Here is a 23,604-nt window from a genome sequence, read left to right as displayed (position 1 = left end):
TATGAAGCATACGAAACTATCCTCCTTGAGGTCTCCGAGTGGAGAGCTGTTAAGCTGCAAATCATTACTCCCAGAGAGTTATGCACAATAGCTGGTTTATAATTTTACCAGCATCGGTCTTTGGTTTTTTTTTTTTAGTACTTACGGTGGTGGAGAGCACTTTTTTGTTTGGTGCACAACAGCGGAATTTGTGAAGGATTCACACAGATTTTTTCATTTCTGCACTGATATTACTTGGGACACATGAACTTTGACACTTTTTTTTTTTTTTGTATGAATTTTTTCATAGTGATTATATTATATGTTTTTTCTGCATACAATTTATTTAAATTTACATTTATTTAAAAATTGTTACTTTTTTTTTTGCACATAATCTTGTATTTGCACTTTAGTGTGTGTGTGTAAATATATATATATAGCTTAAATGCAAGAGAAGCAGTTAACACGTCTAAGCCAGGTCAGGATGGGAGTTTTTTGCCATTGTTGTTTTTTTTTTTTTTTTTTTTTTACCAATGGGACCCATAAGTGCTCAAGTGCTCAGTATATTTTTTTAGAAATGTGAATTTAAATTGCATTGACAAGGGTCGAGCACAAGGTTCCATTTATTAAAGAATAGGAAAACAACCATTCACTGTAATGTCCTGCCTCCAAATGTGGCAATATAGAAGAAACTACACAATGTGGCAGTACCTGGAGCATATTGCTGCCATCTACTATTAAAGTGGAAGTATTACTTTTCATTTAATCCTTGTATTCCATTAAAACTGGGTCACTAACATCAGGCTGCCCAGACAAACGATCATAAAAACTCAATAATTTCTATCTCCAAGTTTCCATCCTGAGCCTGCTTCCCATCCTGGTGAGGGAAAGAGTCAGAACATTGTTGACTGGCTAGATTTTTTGGTCAAGAACCTAATATGTGTTGTTCTTCAGAAAATGATGTTTAAAGTGGATATAAACCTGATTCATGAAATTTGACCTAAGTACATATATCTGTAGTGTTTTCTTATCTCTCTCCAAAACCCCAAGTCCTGTGTCTTTCTGTTGCTTCGTTCTTCTGTTATCAGCATTATAACTTCTGACAGGTTCTCTGACAACCGAGATAAAACCAACCTGCACATTTCTTCCTTCTTTTGCCTAGGTGGAGTGGGGGTGTGTACCTTTCCTCCAATCAGCTGTCACACAGTGTATGCCAAGAATCCACTCCTACTGCTGAGCAAGAAGAAAAAAAAATCTCTAACACGATATTCAAGTGTTATTTAACCCAGTAATATGAAAATAGTTCACCCCCCCCCCTCCACAGCTTATAAATCTTTTTACATTAAAATACTGCCACTATATACTTTTTGTCTGATCTGTATACCACAGCCACGGGAGATAAACTGCAGGGTCTGCCCGAGTGCTGAGTATTCAGGTAGGAGGAGATTTCCACTACAGCCTGTGTGCTCATGCTGTTATGGGAGGCGGATCACCCATCAAGGAGGTGACATCCAACCCACTGTGTTCTTTTTTTTAGTTACTGGGCATGGAGGAGGAGGGAGGGACTGGGCTGTCATTTAGGATCTGTATACACGCCTACATGTGTGATGTCAGTATCATGTGACCTGAAAAACTCAGCTCAACTAGAAAATATTCTCTCCAGCAATAGAGGCCAAACTGAGCATGTGCAGGGGGGCCACACTGACTCTGTTTTATTTGGCCTTGCCCAGGGAGGGGAGGGGGAGGATCTGTGCATACAGGATAAAATAGCCTTTTTACACAATACAGAGGATTAACCCATTAATTTCCACAGTGAGTATAACAAGCATGCTATTCTGCATAAACAGACAGATTTTGCGGTTGTGGGTTTAGTAACACTTTCACTTTCTGAAGAATATAACAAGCTGAAGAGAGCAGATATACATGTAAAACTTATGCAAGGAGATTTGTTTCATCTCTGTGTATCATCTAAGGCTGTCCACTTCACTGGGTATAGGAGAGGGTTTACATCCACTTTAACTCTGTTATAAAAAAAAAAAAAAAAAAAAATGTTTGCTATGCTATTTCTGGAGCAATAAAGTGGGACTTTAAGTGAACCTGTGCTTCATCTATTCAGGGAAAAACAAAAAGTTCACTGTAATGGCAACCACACCAAAAGCTTATAATTACACCTTAATCCCTTTCCACTTTGTTCAGCCACCAGCAGCAGAAGTTTATGGTCATTTCGGGCACAGGGGAGCACTTGACATGTCTCCCTTTTTCTGATGTGACACCATTTGTGCTTGGCTGTTTTTATAGTTACATAGTTAGTCAGGTCGAAAAAAAGACACAGTTCCATCTAGTTCAACCAAAATAAATAAATAAATAAAATAAAATACAATCCCATACACACAATCCTTCACCCACAGTTGATCCAGAGGAAGGCGAAACAATCCCAGCAAAGCATGCTCCAATTTTCTACAGCAAGGGAAAAAATTCCTTCCTGATCCCCCACGAGGCAATCTGATTTTCCCTGGATCAACTTTACCTATAAAAGGCTAGTACCCAGTTTATCCATGCAGTGCTGACAGGTGGGGTAGAGAGACAGTCTTTAGCACTTTGTAATTTCTGTAACCTGTAAGCAGTGTGGGGTATAGGGAAGGAAAATATAAGCTACCGGTGGAGCTTTGCCCTGCATGGGCAATTTTTGGGGGTGTACATTCATGTTAAATATATTCTATATCTCAAGGAGGATTTAGATTTTGTGTGAATTTCAGAGACTTGGTTCAACAGCTCTCATGATTGGCTGGCAACCATTCAAGGGTATTCCCTTTATCGCAGGGATAGGGAGGGTAAAAAAGGGGAAGGGTTATGCCTGTATATCAAGAATAATGTACAATTGAATGTGAGAGATGACATCCCTAGGGGAGCTAGGGAGGAGGTGGAATACTTACGGGTAGAGCTCCAAAAGGATGAAATTAAGGGGAAAGTAATACTGGGAGTATGCTATAGGCCCCCTAACCTGAGGGAGGAGGGGGACACAGACCTATCACAAATTGGATTAACAGCAAGGATGGGAGGTGTCATCATAATGGGCGATTTTAATTATCCAGACATAGACTAGGCGGAAGGAACCACGTATTAGTCTAATGCCGCGTACACACGATCTGATTTCCCAACGGGAAATGTTAGATGTGAGCTTGTTGGCGGCAAGTCCGATGGAGCATACACGCGGTCGGACATTTGTTGTTGGACTTTCCACCAACAAATGTTGGCTAGCATGTTCTCAAATTTTCTGCCAACAAATGTGTGTTGTCGGACTTTCCGATTGTGTGTACACAAGTCCATCGGACAAAAGTACAAAGTACAAACATGCATGCTCGGAAGCAGAAGCAGTCAGTCTTGTAAACTAGCGCTCATAATGGAGAATTAACATTCGTGACGTGGCAAATTATGAAATCTCCAAATGCAGAGCACAATTCTCTTCTTCTTTAATGGGATAATAATGAAGCTGCTTTGCTGGTTATACTGATGGAGTTTTTGCAAACAAATTTTCAAAGGCTTTTTTTTTCTAGTGATAGCAAGAATAATATGTTTTTTTCTTTTTATTTGTGCAAGTTACCACAACATCATTATCCTGTAGTTTTTAAGAACAAAGATAAAACTATGTTGGTGTCCCTTGTCAATTTTACATTGTATTTTTTAAAATGTATCTGCCTACTCCCAAACTGTCATTTGAAGTAAAACACATACCCAAGTATTATTCTCCACAATTTTTTTTTATTGTGCATTAAAAAAAATAAAAAACAAAATTAGACATGCTATCTGCAATAGAAAATAACCAAAAAGTGCATTCTATGCATCCAAAAAATATAAAAAATTTACCAAATCAAATCATTATTCAACCCAAAAAATAATGTCAAAGCAATAACTCCAAGGCCAATAATAAACAACATGTTATCTCCTCCGATTCCACAACATGTCTGGTTTTCTGAACGGCCGTTCAGAAACGAACTGAAAAGCACGAAATGAAAAGCTATAAGTGAAAAACGCGAATCAACACTCAAACTTCTACTAATATGAAATTAGCAGAAGGAGCCTAAAGGGTGGCGCTAAAGAGCTGAAAAACCACGTAGTACGTCTAATACGTCACTACGTTCATAATTGTTGGCCAACATTTGTGTGACCGTGTGTATGCAAGACAAGTTTGAGCCAACAGCCTTCGGACAAAATTCAACGGTTTTGTTGTCGGAAAGTCCAATCGTGTGTACGAGGCTTAAGGCTCGCCAGTTCCTAAATGTCTTGCAGGACAATTTCATGGGTCAGATGGTAGACGCACCAACCAGAAACAAAGCGTTACTAGACCTACTGATTACCAACAATACAGACCTGATCACGGATGTGTGAATAAGGGACAATTTAGGAAACAGCAATCACGGGCCAATTAGCTTCCGTATAAATCACACAAATAGTAAACATATGGGGAATACAAAGACACTGAATTTCAAAAGAGCCAACTTCTCTAAATTGACAAACAAATGAGAAATGATCAAACAATGGTAGATTTCTCTCCCTCAGCGCTCACGGTAAAGATACAATATCTACAAAGCTGCTACTATAATAGGAAAAAAATATATCAAAAAATGTGTCCAAATATAAATATTTAAAACACTAATAGCGCTTATAAAATCCAAGAATCTTTAGACTTGATGCACAGTCCACTTTTGATAAAATAGGAAGCAAAAATGCAAAAAAGAGATTAAAGGTGATCCACTCCAGAAGAAAAGAATTAGAGGCAAGTTATAATTCATTAATCCAGACGATTAACCATCTCTGAGACACTTGTATGACAATCCCCCAAAGGAAGTTCACTTACCAGATATTAATGGATATACTGCATATCTTTGGGTGTGTTGTTGTCAGCAAGGCTCTGTGAATCTTCATCCAATATTGGTGGGTAAGTGTATGGATGTCAGGTGGCTATAATCAGCAATCACTGCATCTTTCCATCTATATATTGCTTCTTACAAGCAGAAAAAAAAGGGTGCACATAGCGTAATCCAATTTTTCAAAAAGGTGTGTTTATTCAGTAACTCCTCATAGATGTACACTTACAATAAAAACATACGTTAAAAGCATGAATAGAATTATAATGATGAAGTCCCTCCCTCCTGATATACCTCTACAACGCTACAGCTCTCTCTAAACTACAAACCTTGCTAGAAGATATAAATTGGGATAAAATCTTAGGAACAAAGAACACGGAGTAGATAACACGAAGAACTTTACCAATGGGGTTGCTATCTCAAGGCAAAGAAAGTAAATAGAAAGTCTTTAAAAGAGACTTCGTATTGTAACTATCATCCCCGGGGAGAAAAAAATCTCCTCACATTCCAAGGCAGCAGAATGACCAGAAGGATATACTGGTGCCAGAATTTGAAAATCACTAGAAATGAGAACATTATGCTAAATTATAACTCAAAAAATAGGAGCAGATGAATAATACATCTTTATATAAATGTATATAGCTGCACAACAGTGTAACAAATGGGATACCTGAGTGGAGTGGTTGCACGTAAACAAAGAATAGAGAGAGCCACAAGTAGTTGGGGAACAAGTTACAGCAACTGCAGGGATAATAGAAAGCAATCTGTCAGTTGAAAATATATCCTAGTGAATGTGGAGGTCAAAAGAGGATATAGAGCTACATCCATATTTGCCACTAAAATATCTGGGAGTATATGATAAATATCATATTGCAAAAGTAGTAACGAATGCAATATACTGTATATGTGTGCATATATACCTACATGCCACAGATATGCTAATTAGTAATCATAATAGTAATGGAAAAAATATTCCAAATGGGTGATTGTAGAGATATGTGCATAATCGTAGGAATGAGGGAAGAGATACGCACCATATAATAAAGTGTGTTCATTCTAAATTATATGCATATACATGGAGTATTAAGTTAATAATTAAAAACAAAGGCATACTGGATACATTCAAAAGTTTCTATAGTGGCAGAATTAAATTACCAAGAGCCCGATGCTGTTTTAGTAGTCTACCCAATAGTGTGAAAGAAATATATACAATGACCCAAAGTAAGATCAATCTGGTCTTTACCTGAGTTAGAGAGTAGTTGTAGAAGCCAGCCACACACCCCGACATCCAGCGAGTAAGTGTTGGGTGTAGGAGTGCGCTGGCTGTATATTTATATCAGGTCCTCCCCAATCAGGTGCTGCAGGTGATTGCAAACAGCTGGTATGGAGGGAAAGACCGATGGGAGATCCTCTGAATGGCCGCTGAGCTGAGTGGGAGCGGCCCGCTCCCACCACGCATGCACAAACATCAGCACGTCGGAGCAGCGTCACGCACACCCCACCCACCAACACAATAAGTCTCACTGAGCATGTCCGCTGGAGTGGCAAGATGGAAACTGGGGGCGGTGATGTTGATACCGTCCAGCAGACTCCAAAGCGCCGCCCATGCTTGTGAAACCAGGCGGCTTTGTGTGCCGTGCAATCCTGGTGGTCAGCTGCAGCATAAAGGAAATACAAACCATAAACGTTAATGACAGTACATAAGTTAGTATGTGAGACATTCAAAAAATTATCTTTAGAAATGTAGATAGCTATGCCCACATAACATTGGAAGGAAATCCCCATAGGCAACGGTTGTATACTGGTGATTTAGTACATAGATGGATATTTCACAGGCAGAATGATGTATATATAGGTTTGAATACAGAAATCTGAAAATCAGACAGATACACGATGTTAAAATACAAGAGAGATAAGGCGAAACATACAATATTAATATCCTCTGCCAGTTCACAAACAAAGCATAGCATTAATCATTTTTGTAAGTGCATCCATATATATATATATATATATATATATATATATATACACACACACACACACATTCACATATAATGCAAATCATGCAGAGAAGACAGGAGGAGGGTTTTATTCCAGTCACCCCCCTGGGATTAGGATGTATCCGGTCCAGAATCAAAAATTTGATACTGGGGAATACTCCCTCTTTAAAAAGATCTTACAAGCAAGCATCTATGGAATCCAGGACTGATCTACTACATAACAAAAAAAAAAAAAAAATGACAATGGCAATTTAAGAATAATCACTAGATATAACAAACAACAACATCAAGTGAAAAGAATTATTGAAAAATATTGGCACATGCTGACATTAGATCCATCATTGGGACAATTTGTCCCGGAAAAACCTCTCTTCACTTTTGGAAGAACCAGTTCTTAGTGATAAAATTGTCAGTAATGAGAGTTTAAAATAAGTCAATGAAAGTGCACTGCAAATATAAGGGCAGGTTTATGTGCGGTACCTGTAACTATTGTAGATACATGCTTACACAAAAAAACCCTACTCTCCCTAATGGAAAAATTTTCTACCCAAAAAACTTTGCGAACTGTAGGACCTTTGGAGTTATCTACATTCTGCAATGCAGCTGTAGTTGCTTTTACATTGGAAAGACCAAACTGGAATTCTGGAGGAGGGCATACAGGCATATTCGCAGTATGCAGGTATGTAATCCTGACCTCCCCCTGGGACGCCATGTCCCCTTGGTACATGGTGGAGTATTCCCCAGTATCAAATTTTTAGATTCTGGAGCGGATACATCCTAATCCCAGGGGGGTGACTGGAATAAAAGCCTCCTCCAGATGGAATTAAGATGGATTCACCAGCTACATCGCCTCCGGGCCTCAACGAGGCCATATGTTTTAAACCATTCCTCAAGGGTTATTCCTCAGGTGGAATGGAAAAATAAACCATCAATCCACTATTTTGTTTGCTGGCCTGTAAATACTCACGAGGACAGAGGTGCTATGCTCTGTTTGTGAACTGGCGGAGGATATTAATATTGTATGTTTCTCCTTATCTCTCTTGTATTTTAACATCATGTATCTGTCTGATTTTCAGATTTCTGTATTCAAACCTATATATAAAGTCATCATTCTGCCTGTGAAATATCCATCTATGTACTAAATCACCAGTATACAACCGTCGCCTATGGGGATTTCCTTCCAGTGTTATGTGGGCATAGCTATCTACATTTCTAAAGATTGTTTTTTGAAAGTCTCACATACTAACTTATGTACTGTCATTAACGTTTATGGTTTGCATTTCCTTTATGCTGCAGCTGACCACCAGGATTGCCTGGCACACAAAGCCGCCTGGTTTCACAAGCATGGGCGGCTCTTTGGAGTCTGCTGGACGGTATCAACATCACGGCCCCCAGTCTCCATCTTGCCACTCCAGTGGACATGGTCAGTCCGCTGGTGAGGCTTATTGTGTCGGTGGCCGGGGGTGCACGACGCCGCTCCGACGCGCTGAAGTTCGCACATGCGCGGTGGGAGCGGGGCCACGCACACTCAGCTCTGGGCATTCAGAGGATCTCCCATCGGTCTCTCCCTCCATACCAGCTGTTCGCAATCACCTGCGGCAGCTGATTGGGGAGGACCTGATATACAGTAAATATACAGCCGGCGCACTCCTACACCCAACACTTACTCACTGGATGTCGGGGTGTGTGGCTGGCTTCTACAACTACTCTCTAACTCAGGTAAAGACCAGATTGATCTTACTTTGGGTCACTATATATATTTCTTGCACACTATTGGGTAGACTACTAAAACAGCATTGGGCTCTTGGTAATTTAATTCTGCCACTATAGAAACTTTTGAATGTATCCAGTATGCCTTTGTATTTAATTAGTAACTTAATACTCCAAATATATGCATATAATTTAGAATGAACACACTTTATTATATGGTGCGTAGCTCTTCCCTCATTGCTACGATTATGCACATATCTCTATAATCCCCCATTTGGAATATTTTTTCCATTACTATTATGATTACTAATTAGCATATCTGTGGCATGTAGGTATATATGCACACATATATATTGCATTTGTTACTACTTTTGCAATATGATATTTATCATATACTCCCAAATATTTTAGTGGCAAATATTGATGTAGCTCTATATCCTCTTTTGACCTACACATTCACTAGGATATATTTTCAGCTGACAGATTGCTTTCTATTATCCCTGCAGTTGCTATAACTTGCCCCCCAACTACTTGTGGCTCTCTCTATTCTTTGTTTACGTGCATCCACTACACTCAGATATCCCATTTGTTACCCTGTTGTCCAGCTATATACTAATTTCTAGGGATTTCCATATTCTGGCCCCAGTATATCCTTCTGGTCATTCTGCTGCCTTGGAATGTGAGGAGATTTTTTTCTCCCCGGGGACGATAGTTACAATACTAAGTCTCTTTTGTAGACTTTCTATCTACTTTGTTTGATGCCCATATGCCTTAAGATAGCAACCCCATCGGCAACAGTTCTTCGTGTTACCTACTTGCATTTTTTAATGTCATACAATGAAATATTGAAAACCACCCAGCTGTTTAAATCCATGCAAGTGGACCATTGAAATGTTTGGTATTTTATGTACCATGATTGCAATTTTCTACATGTGAAACTGATTACATATATTTTCAATTATGCTATAGATGAATTTCTCCTTTCTATACACCCCTGAAGGAGGATTAAACTGTACCCCGAAACGCATTGGGTGTAAGGAGGCTCTCTCATATACCCTTCAGCACGGTGATATCAGCTGATTTTGTTCAGATGAATCAATATTTCATTCTTATATGCATTTTTAATCATGTTTAATCATTATTAAAAACTTATTAGTTATGAAGGAAGGTTGTGAGCATTGAACTTATTCTCTCTGGAGAAGAGACGCTTGAGAGGGGACATGATTTCAATATACAAATACCATAATGGTGACACCACAATAGGGATAAAACTTTTTCGCAGAAGGGAGTTTAACAAGACTCGTGGCCACTCATTAAAATTAGAAAAAAAGAGGTTTAACCTTAAACTACGAAGAGGGTTCTTTACTGTAAGAGCGGCAAGGATGTGGAATTCCCTTCCACAGACAGTGGTCTCAGCGGGGAGCATCGATAGTTTCAAGAAACTATTAGATAAGCACCTGAACGACCGCAACATACAGGGATATACAATGTAATACTGACATATAATAACACACATGGGTTGGACTTGATGGACGTGTGTCTTTTTTCAACCTCACCTACTATGTAACTTTTTTCTACTATTATACTTTGCATATCTGTACATGTGATACTATTAGTTGCCTTAAAAAGCCTTAGGGGAAACCTCTCTCTCTTTCAAGGTATTGAATGTATTCTTCTCCTCAGTCTTCACGAGGGAATCGGGGGGCTTCAGTAACCAAAACTGCAGTGTTTATCCTCATGACACATCACAGGAAGCACCCTCATGGTTAACAGAGGACAGGATAAGAAATAGACTTGGAAAACTTAACATTAATAAGTCACCGGGACCAGATGGCTTGCACCCAAGGGTCCTTAGGGAATTCAGTCAAGTAATTGCCAGACCATTGTTCCTAATTTTTACTGACAGTTTGACTGGAATGGTACCAGCTGATTGAAGAAAAGCCAATGTAGCACCAATATTTTAAAAAGGGACAAAATACATCCCATGGAATTACAGACCAGTTAGCCTAACATCAATAGTATGCAAGCTCTTGGAGGGGATCATAAGGGACTATATACAAGATTTTAGTAATGAAAACGGTATCATTAGCAGTAATTAGCATGGATTCATGAAAAATAGTTTGTGCCAAACCAATAGCTGCCATCTAGATAAAGGAAGGACCGTAGACGTGGTGTATCTGGATTTTGCAAAAGCATTTGACACAGTCCCCCATAAACGTTTACTGTACAAAGTAAGGTCAGATGGCATGGACCATATGGTGAGTACATGGATTAAAAACTGGCTACAAGGACGAGTTCAGAGGGTAGTGATTTATTCATAAACGACCTGGAGGATGGGGTGAACAGCTCAATCTCTGTATTTGCGGACGATACTAAGCTAAGCAGGGCAATAATTTCTCCGCAGGATGTGGCAACCTTGCAAGTAGATCTGAACAAATTAATGGGGTGGGCAACTACATGGCAAATGAGGTTTAATGTGGAAAAATTTAAAATGCATTTGGGTGGCAAAAATATGAACACAATCTACTCACTGGGGAGAGAACCACTGGGGGAATCAAGGATGGAAAAGGACCTGGGGGTTCTAGTAGATGATGCATGCAATGCCAAGCTGCTCCTAACAAAGCAAACAGAATATTGGCATGCATTAAAAAGGGGATTAACTCAAGAGATAAAGTGGTAATTCTCCCACTCTACAAGACTCTGTCCGGCCGCACCTGGAGTATGCTGTCCAGTTCTGGGCACCAGTCCACAGGGAGAATGTTCACGGAAATGGAGCGAGTACAGAGAAGGGCAACAAAACTAATAAAGGGATTGGGGGATATTTGTTATGAAGAAAGGTTACGACCACTGAACTTATTCTTTCTGGAGAAGAGACACTTCAGAGGGGATAGGATTTCAGTTTACAAATACCGTACTGGTGACCCCACAATAGGGATAAAACTTTTCCGCAGAAGGAAGTTTAAAAATACACGTGGCCACTCATTAAAATAAGAAAAGAGGTTTAACCTTAAACTGCGTAGAGGGTTCTTTACTGTAAGAGCGGCAAGGATTTGGAATTCCCTTCCACAGGCGGTGGTTTCCGCGGGGGCATCGGTAGTTTCAAGAAATTATTAGATAAGCACCTGAACGACCACAACATACAGGTATATACAATGTAATACTGACATAAAATCACACACATAGGTTGGACTTGATGGACTTGTGTCTTTTTTCAACTTCACCTACTATGTAACTATGTAATAATGTTTGCATATTATGTATTACAGGTGATTGAAACTCAGGGAAGTTACAGTTTCCTAGTTTGTGGGATCAGCCTCTCCACATTGGCCTTTACTCTATATATAGTGTTGTTAGTGCTTGATAAAATGCATCCAAGGGAATCAAAAGGTAAGGACACCAGTTTGTGCACTGATAAGGTATGGCAGTTTCTTGTATTGTTTTTACATACAAAGTAGATTAATGGCAGCATCTGTCTTTGATATTCTCAAAATGTCAAATTTTTATTAAATTCTGGGAGACAGAAAAGTTGTGTTTTTAACCATGTACATACTCTCCTAGTTCACTGTATTTACAGCATTTGCACTGTTTGTAGAAAGCAGCCATTCATTTATACTTACCTGATGCTTTTTTTTTGTATGAGAATGGAGTTGGCAATGAAGGTGGCTGCAACATTTGGCCAATATAACAAAATAAAGATAAGAGTACTCTTATAATGGTAAAATTTAAGGTGGTACTGGGTCTAGTGGTAAGCAATAAACAATAGATGTTGCATGGATGGCGGTTGGTCTACCATTTAGAAAGTCAAGGAAGGCCTCTGCACAATTGGTGCATGTAAAAGCATTATTTTACCATAGAAAATGTATTGAAAAAACCCATTCAAGATGGACAGGATATTACTATCTTTTTAAAATGATGCACTTACTGGTACATATCATCAATACTATTTTTTTACTTTGAATTAATAAGCCTGAAGTCTCCTAGCCTGTCAAACACTATTCTACCTTCCATCAATTTAAAGAGGTCAGACCAATGAGTGCTCATTTTTTCCTCTAGATTATTTCACATTGCTCAAATTTTTAGTTGGCAGTTCCAAATCATCTCGACACATCACATTTTTCAATAAAGCTTTTACTTAGTCATCATTAGAGGCCCTTAACTCCAAGCAAGTAACTAAGCTTGGACTAGGAGGAGAATTATGTCAGTCTGCTACACACAGATGAAGGCATTTCCTTAGTCTTTTCTCCCCAGCGATTAAAAGATAATAGCAGCAGAAGCATAATAGGCAAGGTGAAAGGCAGCAGCAGCTGGCCTGTGTGACAAGGAACATGATGTCTACTGGATTGATATGATTGTGTCATCCTTGAACCAACATCATAATCTAAGAAATAGACGCTTACCCTTTTTGATTCCAAAAATGGCACCAGCTCTCAGGGGGAGAAAGTAACATGAAGGCATTGTTATTACTACCTATAATTGTTACACTTACAGAATAATTATTATTATTCTTGCACTTAACATGAAAAAATGTCAAAGTCTACTTTCAACAGAAAAATCAAAATCCACTGCACTGGCTTCTGCCTCACCAAAGGGTCTCACAAGAAACATTTTACTGACCAAACTTCCTCAAGTCGGTGCGAATTATTATTATTTTTTTTAATGAGCCTGGGTTGAAGAAAGGACCTGCGCTAGAGAATTCAAGCATCTTCCAGATGCATGCACTAAACTGAAGATGGGGACTACCATTATTCTCAATGGAAGACCCGTTATGAAAACATTAAGCGCCTCTTTATACCACAGAGTCAAGAACGAACACTTTGTTAAATGAAAACTATAATGGTCAGTTATTGTTTGAAGTTTGTAAGTTTTCAAACTGAATTTTTTATATGTCTGTTTTTTTTTTTTTTTTTTTATAAAGAAAAAGTATGTAATACAGAAAATGTCTAGTTAGGTACACTATAGTTTACCTAAATAGACATCACAGCAGAAGCTCTCTGATTCAAGGCCAGATCTGTTTGACTGAAACTGTCAAACAGATGTTGCTGTGATGAGTTGATCACCTTGAGCTATTAAGGTCTGTGAACAGGCTTTGTACAAGAGGTTGTGAAGAAATTAAACTAAAAAATGTAAAAACAAAAAAAGCAGAGGGTTCTACCTGTTAGCACAAAAATATAACATTAATGTGAAATATTTCATATTTACCCAATAAAAAATATTCTTAAAATGTCCTTTAATAAAACACTCCCTACCCTCCTGAGGTCCTATAACATACTTACGTGTTTTTGTTACTGAAAAGCAGTCCTGGTGCATTGTATCTCAGTTTCTACCAGCTTTGAAGAGGTAATGACCCCAGTGTTCCTTTTAGAATAGGAAGCTGATTTGGAATAGGCTTGAAAAAAAAAAAAGACTCATGCCCCCTACACACGGTCGGATTTTCCGATGGACAATGTCCGATCGGAGCGTGTTGTCGGAAATTCCGACTGTGTGTGGGCGCCATCGGACATTTTCCATCGGATTTTCCGACACACAAAGTTGGACAGCAGGAGATAAAATTTTCCGACAACAAAATCCGATCGCGTCAATTCCGACCGTGTGTGGCCTGTTCCGACGCACAAAGTGCCACGCATGCTCAGAAGAAATTCCGACACGGGACAGCTCGTTCTGGTAAACTGCGTTCGTAATGGATACAGCACTTTCGTCACGCTGCAATGTTAAAAATGGTTTAATACAGCGCACTCTCTTCTTCTTTATAATGCGACAAGAATTAAGTCGTTTTGCTGCTCATATTCACACACACTTCTCACAAACTTTTATTTGTGTTTTTTTAGTGGGATTCCCTCAATATATTGTTATTAGTTGTCACATCTGACAGTTTTATTTTTTTTTTATTTTTTTTTTTGGATTTTCAGCCTTTTTTTTTCTTTAATGTTTGGATTTTTTCCAAGGCTGATCTTTGTTCAATGTTATTTTTATTTTTACTCCAGAATATTTTTGTGTGTGTTTTGTGTGTCAAGTTACCCCAACACCATTGAGATCTTTTATTATTTAATCTCCAGGAGATTGTTTGGTGTTGGTGTCCCTTGTTCATTTCACATTGTATATTTGAAATGTACCTGAATCCTCACAAACCAACTGTCATTTTTGAAGTAAAACACATAGGAGAGTATAATTCAAAACAAAAATCCTTTATTAAGGTATTAGAACCAAACAAAGAGGAAGGCAACACTGGATCAACAGGAGAAATTAGTGAAGCCTGGGACCCCCACGGCAGACATCAATTCTTCAACATCAAAATTGGTGGCCTGAGGAGTCCATATGTAAGGGAGGGCAATCTGGTCCAGAATTTGCAGAGACATCTGTGTCCCCAGGCTGTGGTACCACAAGAGGCTGCAACTTTTGGCCAACCAGACTGAACCCAGGGCAATCACTGTCTGGTCTTCCTTCCACGCTTCCTTCCGGGCTGTGGCTGTGCAGTTGGAGATGTGATGTGGCAGGAGGAGGAGTAGGACCTGGAGGAGGAGGAGGACTGGGAGGACCTGGAGGAGGACTGGGAGGACCTGGAGGAGAGGGAGGAGGAGGACCTGCAGGAGGAGGAGGAGGACCATCCCAAAGCTGTGTGTGAGGTGTAATTTGGCCCCTCATACCTTTCTCCAGAGCCTCTGATATGAGGGCCTCACACATGGCTTTTTGGCCCTCCTCCATCCTCTGCATTTTATATGCTATGAATGCAGCAATGTTCTCCTGCATGGTGTGGGGTGCTCTCAGGACCTCTGTAGCCCTCCAAAAGAATGCTATAGCCGCCTCCTCTAGGGTACTCGTCCTACTGCCACTTTCTGTTTTCAGGTGTGGTGGATGGACCTTGATATCAGCCAGCAGGCTTGGCCCGGCCACCTCCTGGCTGAGACTTCCCTGTGTATGAAAAAGGGACATGGTTGTAATGTTTTGCATCATCAATCACAATCCTAAATTAGTACTCCCAACTAACATCTAGTTAACATCATTGATTGGACAAGCAGAAATATTTAGAGGAATGCTATACCTGGCTCAATCTGGGCTCCTCCACATGTGGCCTGGAAGGCCCAGGTTGGGCGTCAGAAGCCTCAGCCGGGGGGGAAGGAAGCGTGGAAGGAAGACTGGAGAGGGATGGCCTGGGTTCAGTCTGGCCTGCCAGAAAATGCAGCCTGTCATAGTACAACATCCTGGGGACATAGATGTCATCTGCTGCTCCGGATCTCTGTGAATGCAGGACTTTCTTGTGCTCCCTCAGATATGTGCTCCTCAGGCCACCAATGAAAATCTTTAAATAAGTGATGTCTGCCGTGGGGATCACCTGCTTCACAATTTCACACAATTGCTCCAGTGCTGCCTTGCTCTTTGCTTGGTTCTTGAAATGGGGGTGGGTAATCTCCCACAGACAGGGCAGCTCACTTAGCATATCTATGAATACTGACATGAAGTCATTATCTTTCATTAAGATATCCATGTTCACTGCAAGACACAACACAAGACAAAGCCTAATGTCAGACAAAACTCTCCTAATCTTGTTACAATATAGGCCTCAATCTAGAAGCAGTATAGGCACAAGTTTGGCTCTTACCTTCGTTCTTACGATCGGCGCGTCCAATGCTCCTTCCTCCGCTCACAGATTGTACGTAATACGCACGCGTGTTATGCTTTATACACACTGCGCATGCGTGTAACTCCGCCCGCCCCTGACGTTCTTTCTAGTCTATTCTCCGCCCCTTTTCGTTCGGCGCAGTGGGTGAAGAGCACATGGCGGAGTTACAGCAGGTGCGTGCTAATTCTAACAACGAGGAGGAGGAGGAGGAAAGCCCGGATCCAGGCACGTCCCGATCCAGAAGGAGACGTTTTAAGGCCACAAATATGTCATTTGGGGAGATGTTGGAGATGGTCGACATCATGAAGAAGTCCGACTAGGACGGAAAATATGGGCCTTACCCCAACCCCAACATCCGAAAGGCCAAGATCATGGCGAAAGTGGTCAGGAGTCTTGAGAGGAATTTCGGGGTACGACGATCGAAAGATCAGCTCAGGAAGCGGTGGTCGGACCTGAAGTTGAAAGAGCCAGAGCAGTACCGAAAGATCCGGAGAGTGCTGCAAAAAAGTAAGTAGTTGTGCTGTGTTCCTATTCTTTCTGTCTTTATTCCGTTCGTTATGCTCCATATGCTTTTAGTAATTGTAACGTTTCAAAAGGTCAACTTTAATGTTCATGGGCCCATTATTCGTTCGTATCAAACATTTTTCTTTCGGCCTCTAGAACACCATTGCATTTTCACACATTTTTGGGGGCCTACTTGGATGCCAAATATTTGTTTGTGTAGATGGGTTTGTTACTAGAATGAAATGCCAACTAGATTGTGTGTAAGGAGAGGACACTGAGCAGCTGTTTTCACATCTGGACACTGGAGCACTAGTGTGGGACCCCAGAACACCCTTTTTATTAGGGGGGCCACTCAGGTGCTCCAGTGTATACTATAGGGGGGCTACATCTGTGAAGCTTGTACCAAACAGGTAAAGTATTGCAGCTTGACAAAGGGCAATAAAAAATATACATCTTGGAACTCGGCTAAAATAGACAATTGTACCCCACTTCCAAGCAATGTTTCCTATTTCTAGTTCTGCCATCAAATATCTGTGTGCTAATTATACCATTTTTGTTTTACATAGGGGAGAAAAGACTCGGACACCCCTCATCCCAGGAGACCAGAGACCCCCCCCCTCTCTGGAAGAAGGGGAAATACCGCAAACCCAAGAAGCTGAGCAGGAGGAAGAAGAAGATGTGGTGGAGATTGGCACCACAACAGGTGAGTGTCTGCGACCACAGACTCAGGTAAAAGAGATGGATGGTGGCAGATTTTTGAGACCTTTTTTTTTGTTCTTTATCTCTTTTTAGGTGATCGTGATCCAGAACGCTTTAGATCTGAAAGTGCCCAGATACTCATCGGGGAGATCATGGGGTGTAATCTCCAATTGCAAAACATCCAGCAACAAATCACTGATGTTATTAAAAAAAATAATAATAACATCATTGATGTTTTGGGGCGAATTTAAACCCCACAAAATCACCTGTTTTATGTTACTAAAATTTTTACAATGTTTCGAAAAGCCAAATTTGGAGAATGCACACAGTGTGCCAACATGTGCTATCTGCCATCACAGGAGATCAATGGACGCGTTTTGGGGGTGCAACCCCTTTCTCGATTATAAAGTCGCATTGAGGAAGGGCTTGCTCCCCCAAAACACGTCCCTTGATCCCCCCTGATGGCAGATAGCACATGTTGACATTTGTAAATTGGTGTGCATCTTCCAAATTTGGCTTTTCCAGGGGTGATTTCCCCCCATCTGAACGCTATATCAAACACAGTTCCTAAATACTCATGTCTGATATAGCCTTCAGGTTTTACCATATGTGAAATTTGTAAGTTCAAGCTTTTTGGCTTTCTTGTTGGTTTTACACAGGCCTGTTTTATCTGAAATGGATATTTCGATTTTTGATAATGCTACTGCAAAAATTGTTACACAACAAACATGTTGGTTTGTTTTAAAAACCTTGCGTAAATGCACATGTGATTGTGCAGCTATAAAAAAGTGTATACTCAAGAATGTGTGGATTATTGTCTCAACACTACAACACTTTTGGGGTGATGTAATTGCTGTTTTATGCACAAATGGGGGTTATTTCCTAAGGGCAATTACACTTTGCACTACAAGTGCAGGTTCAGTGCAGTTGCAAGTGCACTTGTAGTGAAATGTGTTTTGGCATTTAGGAAGTACCAGCCAACACTATTTTTTATAAGGTTACCCAATCACGACATTTTCTGCACTCAAAACATTTCTGTCAGGGTCAGCTAAAACAAACACAAGCAGTAAATGTCCAAGAATTTCTTTTGTTTGTTTTTTATTTGAAAAAGGTGTCACAGATTCTCTGGCATATTGATGGCCCCCCTACCCACAAAGAACTCCAGGTAGCGTAACCGGACATCACGGGCATTCAGGGAGGGCAAGCCAGGACGGCCACTTTCAAGCGCCGTCAGTGTTGATGGATTTGGGATTCCGGCCTCAGGCCCAACTGAGCCAGCATAGTTGGCTGAATGTTTTCTTAAAAAATTATGGAGAACACAGCAGGCAAGTATTATATGGTTCAGTTTATACTCCGCCATATGGATGGGTGTCAGAAATAATCGGAACCGGCTGGCCAGGATTCCAAATGTGTTCTCCACCACTCTTCGGGCTCTGGCCAGCCGGTAATTAAAAACCCTCTGTTCGGGGGTGCGGGTCCTCATCGGGAATGGCCGCATCAGGTGGTCCCCCAGCGCAAATGCTTCATCAGCAACGAACACAAATGGGAGACCTTCAACATTGTCCTCTGGAGGTGGCAAGTCCAAGCTGCCATTCTGGAGACGCCTGTAGAACTCCGTCTGGGCAATGACTCCACCATCGGACATCCGGCCATTCTTCCCCACGTCCACATACAGGAACTCGTAATTAGCCGACACCACTGCCAACATCACTATACTATTAAACCCCTTGTAATTATAATAGTACAACCCCGAGTTGGGTGGTGGTACGATGTGGACGTGTTTCCCATCAATTGCCCCTCCGCAGTTAGGAAAGTCCCACCGCTGGGCAAAGTGGGAGGCCACGGTCTGCCATTCCTGTGGCGTGGAAGGAAACTGTTGAGGAAAAAACAATAAACATTACTATTTTTTCACAGAAACATGGCAAGCAGATTAGACACAAACATTATGGGGCAACCTCCAGATAGCATTTATTAAGGGGAATTTAACAACAACAAAGTATAAGGTACACCTATCATATTCCCCCCCCCCCTCTCATGGGCCATTTCTAACATTATAGGGGGGGGGGGACTCTTGGACAGGTAACCCTCTTCACTTCATTGAGAGATGAATGCCTAAATAATGGGTATTACTTGGAACAGCCCCTCCTTAGTTACACTATTGGCAGCCCACTGGACAGGTAAGAAGTGTCTGAATACAAAGATATAAATACACACTGTACACATTTGAGCACATTTGAACATTCTGCTATTACCTATCAAGATAATAATAGGATACAAGAACTTTAAACAGTACCATTGGAAAGTATACAGGCAGGCCCTTGCACTACATGCTTTGGGGAATTCATCCATAAATCTGACCAGTAAAGAGATGGGTATAGTGTGTATGGGTTTGGCAAAGTCAGCAGATAGATGATTGAGGATAGAGAATTGGGATCAGCTGACTTAGCAGTTGGGGGGAGGGAGGGTTACAAAAAATTTGGGGACACCACAAAAAAAAGCCTCGGGCACTCTGCCTGAATTTAAATCAAAAATAACATTTCCAAACATTTTAGGGGGTGTTTGGGGTAAAGCACTACTATGGAGCTGATAAAATACATTGTTAAGTGACTACATGAGTTGAACATAGGGCAGGAGACACCATGCTGGAGAGGTTATTGAAGGGCAAATATGTATGAAGGACATAAAATAATAATTACATAAAAATCCAGCATGCATGAGAACAAAGGGGACATTCACAGCATATTACAAGCATGGTAATTAGGGAATGAGGAAAGAAATACAAGATATTAGCAAACATTCAATACAATAAAATGTGATATAAAAGGAAAAAAATCTTACCTTCATATACTCCTTCTGCAGGACCTGTATGATGGCAGAACAGGTCTCTGGGATGATGATACCCAGAGCCTGGGGGGAGATGCCTGTCGAGAACTTCAAGTCCTGCAGACTTCTCCCTGTGGCCAAATACCGCAAGGTAGCGACCAACCTCTGCTTCAGAGTGATGGCTTGCCTCATGCAGGTATCCTGCCTGCTGATATAGGGGGTCAGCGAAGCCAACAAACGGTGAAATACGGGGTCCGTCATCCTGAGAAAGTTCCTGAAATCATCAGGATTATTCTCACGGATCTCACGGAGCAAAGGCATATGAGAGAACTGGTCACACTGAAGCAACCAATTCTTGGTCCATGAACTCCTCCCCACCCTGTTCATGGACTGGACTTGTGTCAAGGTCAGGACCCCAACACCAAGCCCCCGCACAGCACGAACGCTACGAGGAGTACGCATACGAAACATGGCTAGAAAATGGTCGGCTGCTCAGAACGAAGTAACAGAACGCACTGAAGAACAGCAAGGCCTGTGAAGAGCGACCTGAAAAACAGCAACGAGCAGGCAAGATCACACAGAAGACTCTGATACGAACTGACTGCACGCACTGAAGAGCAGATACAAACCCACAAGCACAAACTGAACGGCAGAAAACGATCTGAAAGCCACGAGTCTGAAAAAGCGCGAATCGTCTCTCACCAAACTTTTACTAACACGAGATTAGCAAAAGGAGCCCAAAGGGTGCCGCGCTTGGTTCTGAACCGGCCTTTTCTAGTCACGTCGTACGTGGTGTATGTCACCGCGTTGTTGGCGATCGGAAATTCCGACAACTTTGTGCGACCATGTGTAGGCAAAACAAGTTTGAGCCAACATCCGTCGGAAAAAATCCTAGGATTTTGTTGTCGGAATGTCCGAAGAAAGTCCGACCGTGTGTACGGGGCATCATAGTTATGCTCTCAATGCTTGCACATGTAGCATTCATTAAAAAAAAAAACTCTTTACAGTAGCACAGACGTACAGCAAAATTATACTATCTACAAATTTCTTGCATGCCAGTGTTGGGGTGAAATCCGAACAAAACTTCAAGAGAAAAACTAAGCACAGTATGTACCAGAGAAATCTAAGAAAATGCAAAATTACCTTTATACAATCGGTTTTATAGTAGCCATAAATGAGACCATAAATGAGACTCTTACATTTCTTTTATGTCCGATCATAATTATCAAAAATGCAGTCAGAGTTGGAAAGGCTTGATCTAAAGATCACACAAATTACCCAAATCTTCAAATTTGACAGCTAATGTTGAATCAAAATTTCCACACAGCCATCAATATTTTTGAGCTACAATAGCAATATTCTCTTACATTAGTACCTTTTTGGCCACTTTTAGCTGACCTAGTTTACAGGAAATAATTGCTATAGTGTAACCAGTAAAAATCAATGCCTTGATCCCTTGGAAGTTGGAAGTAAATTATTTTTGTTATAGATGAACAAGGGCAGAACTGTACAGTTCTTAAGATGTAGCAGAATAAGATGTAGCAGAACCACTGTACCCACAGGCAAAATCATAATCTTTGGTCAGGAACACTTTATTATAAACAACTCATATTCCTATAGGTGGGAGACAACGAGCAGGCAAAATACAAGGCTTGAGACAGATACAGTTTAAGAAAGTTTGACCAGGGAGCATGTGTATTTAGCAAATGAATTAAATATTTTTAGAGTCAAGCGTAGTTAATTGGAATGGAGGTTTGTAGCACAGTAGAAGCATCTTTGCTTTCAGGAATATAGGGTTAGCATGGCTGATTTAAAATGCAGGTATAGAATATCCTAAACGAAACACTACACTTATGCAGTTCTAAGAATCGTTTTAGGCACTAACAGTGCATTTTTTCAAGACTACATGTAAAAAACACATACAGTATCTCACAAAAGTGAGTACACCCCTCACATTTTTGTAAATATTTTATTATATATATTTTCATGTGACAACACTGAAGAAATTACACTTTGCTCCATGTAAAGTAGTGATTGTACAGCTTGTATAACAGTGTAAATTTTCTATCCCCTCAAAATAACTCAACACACAGCCATGTCTAAACCGCTGGCAACAAAAGTGAGTACACCCCTAAGTGAAAATGTCTAAATTGGGCCCAAAGTGCCAATATTTTGTGTGGCCACCATTATTTTCCAGCACTACCTTAACCCTCTTAGTTCACCAGAGCTTCACAGGTTGCCACTGGAGTCCTTTTCCACTCCTCCATGACAACATCACAGAGCTGGTGGATGTTAGAGACCTTGCGCTCCTCCACCTCTCGTTTGAGGATGCCCCCCAGTTGCTCAATAGGGTTTAGGTCTGGAGACATGCTTGGCCAGTCCATCACCTTTACCCTCAGCTTCTTTAGAAAGGCAGTGGTCGTCTTGGAGGTGTGTTTAGGGTCGTTATGTTGGAGTACTGCCCTGCAGCCCAGTCTCCGAAGGGAAGGGATCATGCTCTGCTTCAGTATGTCACAGTACATATTGGCATTCATAGTTCCCTCAATGAACTGTAGCTCCCCAGTTCCGGCAACACTCATGCAGCCCCAGACCATGACACTCCCACCACCATGCTTGACTGTAGGCAAGACACATTTGTCTTTGTACTCCTCACCCGGTTTTCCGCCACACACGACAACATCTGAACCAAATAAGTTTATCTTGGTCTCATCAGACCACATGACAACTTAGTCTGCTTGTCTTCAGCAAACTGTTTTTGTGGGCTTTCTTGTGCATCATCTTTAGAAGAGGCTTCCTTCTGGGACGACAGCCATGCAGCCCAATTTGATGCATTGTGCGGCATATGGTCTGAGCACGGACAGGCTGTCCCCCCACCCCTTCAACCTCTGCAACAATGCTGGCAGCACTCATATGTCTATTTCCCAAAGACAACCTCTGGATATGACGCTGAGCATTCAACTTCTTTGGTTGACCATGGTGAGGATTGTTCTGAGTGGATCCTGTCCTGTTAACCACTTCAGCCCCGGAAGAATTTACCCCCTTCCTGACCAGAGCACTTTTTGTGATTCGGCACTGCGTCGCTTTAACTGACAATTGCGTGGTCGTGCGACGTGGCTCCCAAACAAAATTGACATCCTTTTTTACCCCACAAATAGAGCTTTCTTTTGGTGGTATTTGATCACCTCTGCGGTTTTTATTTTTTTGTGCTATAAACAAAAAAATGCGACAATTTCGAAAAAAAACAAATTTTTTACTTTTTGCTATAATAAATATCCCCAAAAAATATTTTAAAACATTTTTTTTTCCTCAGTTTAGGCCGATACGTATTCTTCTACATATTTTTGGTAAAAAAAAAAAAATCGCAATAAGTGTTTGATTGGTTTGCGCAAAAGGTATCGTCTACAAAATA

General features: G+C 40.8%; 1 protein-coding gene across 2 annotated transcripts in view; it reads left to right on the top strand.

Annotated features, from left to right (window-relative positions):
• MFSD4A (major facilitator superfamily domain containing 4A) overlaps positions 1 to 23,604 on the top strand; it is a 217,474-nt gene that overhangs the window by 182,605 nt on the left and 11,265 nt on the right. For both annotated transcript variants that reach the window (XM_073615798.1, XM_073615799.1), the window contains exon 9: positions 11,821 to 11,941. In XM_073615798.1, the coding sequence (XP_073471899.1) occupies positions 11,821 to 11,941 (121 nt within the window). The remainder of the gene's footprint in view (positions 1 to 11,820; positions 11,942 to 23,604) is intronic.

This window comes from Aquarana catesbeiana, linkage group LG02 (assembly GCF_042186555.1).
Source record: "Aquarana catesbeiana isolate 2022-GZ linkage group LG02, ASM4218655v1, whole genome shotgun sequence".
NCBI classification, from domain to species: domain Eukaryota; kingdom Metazoa; phylum Chordata; class Amphibia; order Anura; family Ranidae; genus Aquarana; species Aquarana catesbeiana.
Note: the sequence above shows the minus strand (reverse complement) of the source record. Positions and strands in the feature narration are given on the sequence as shown.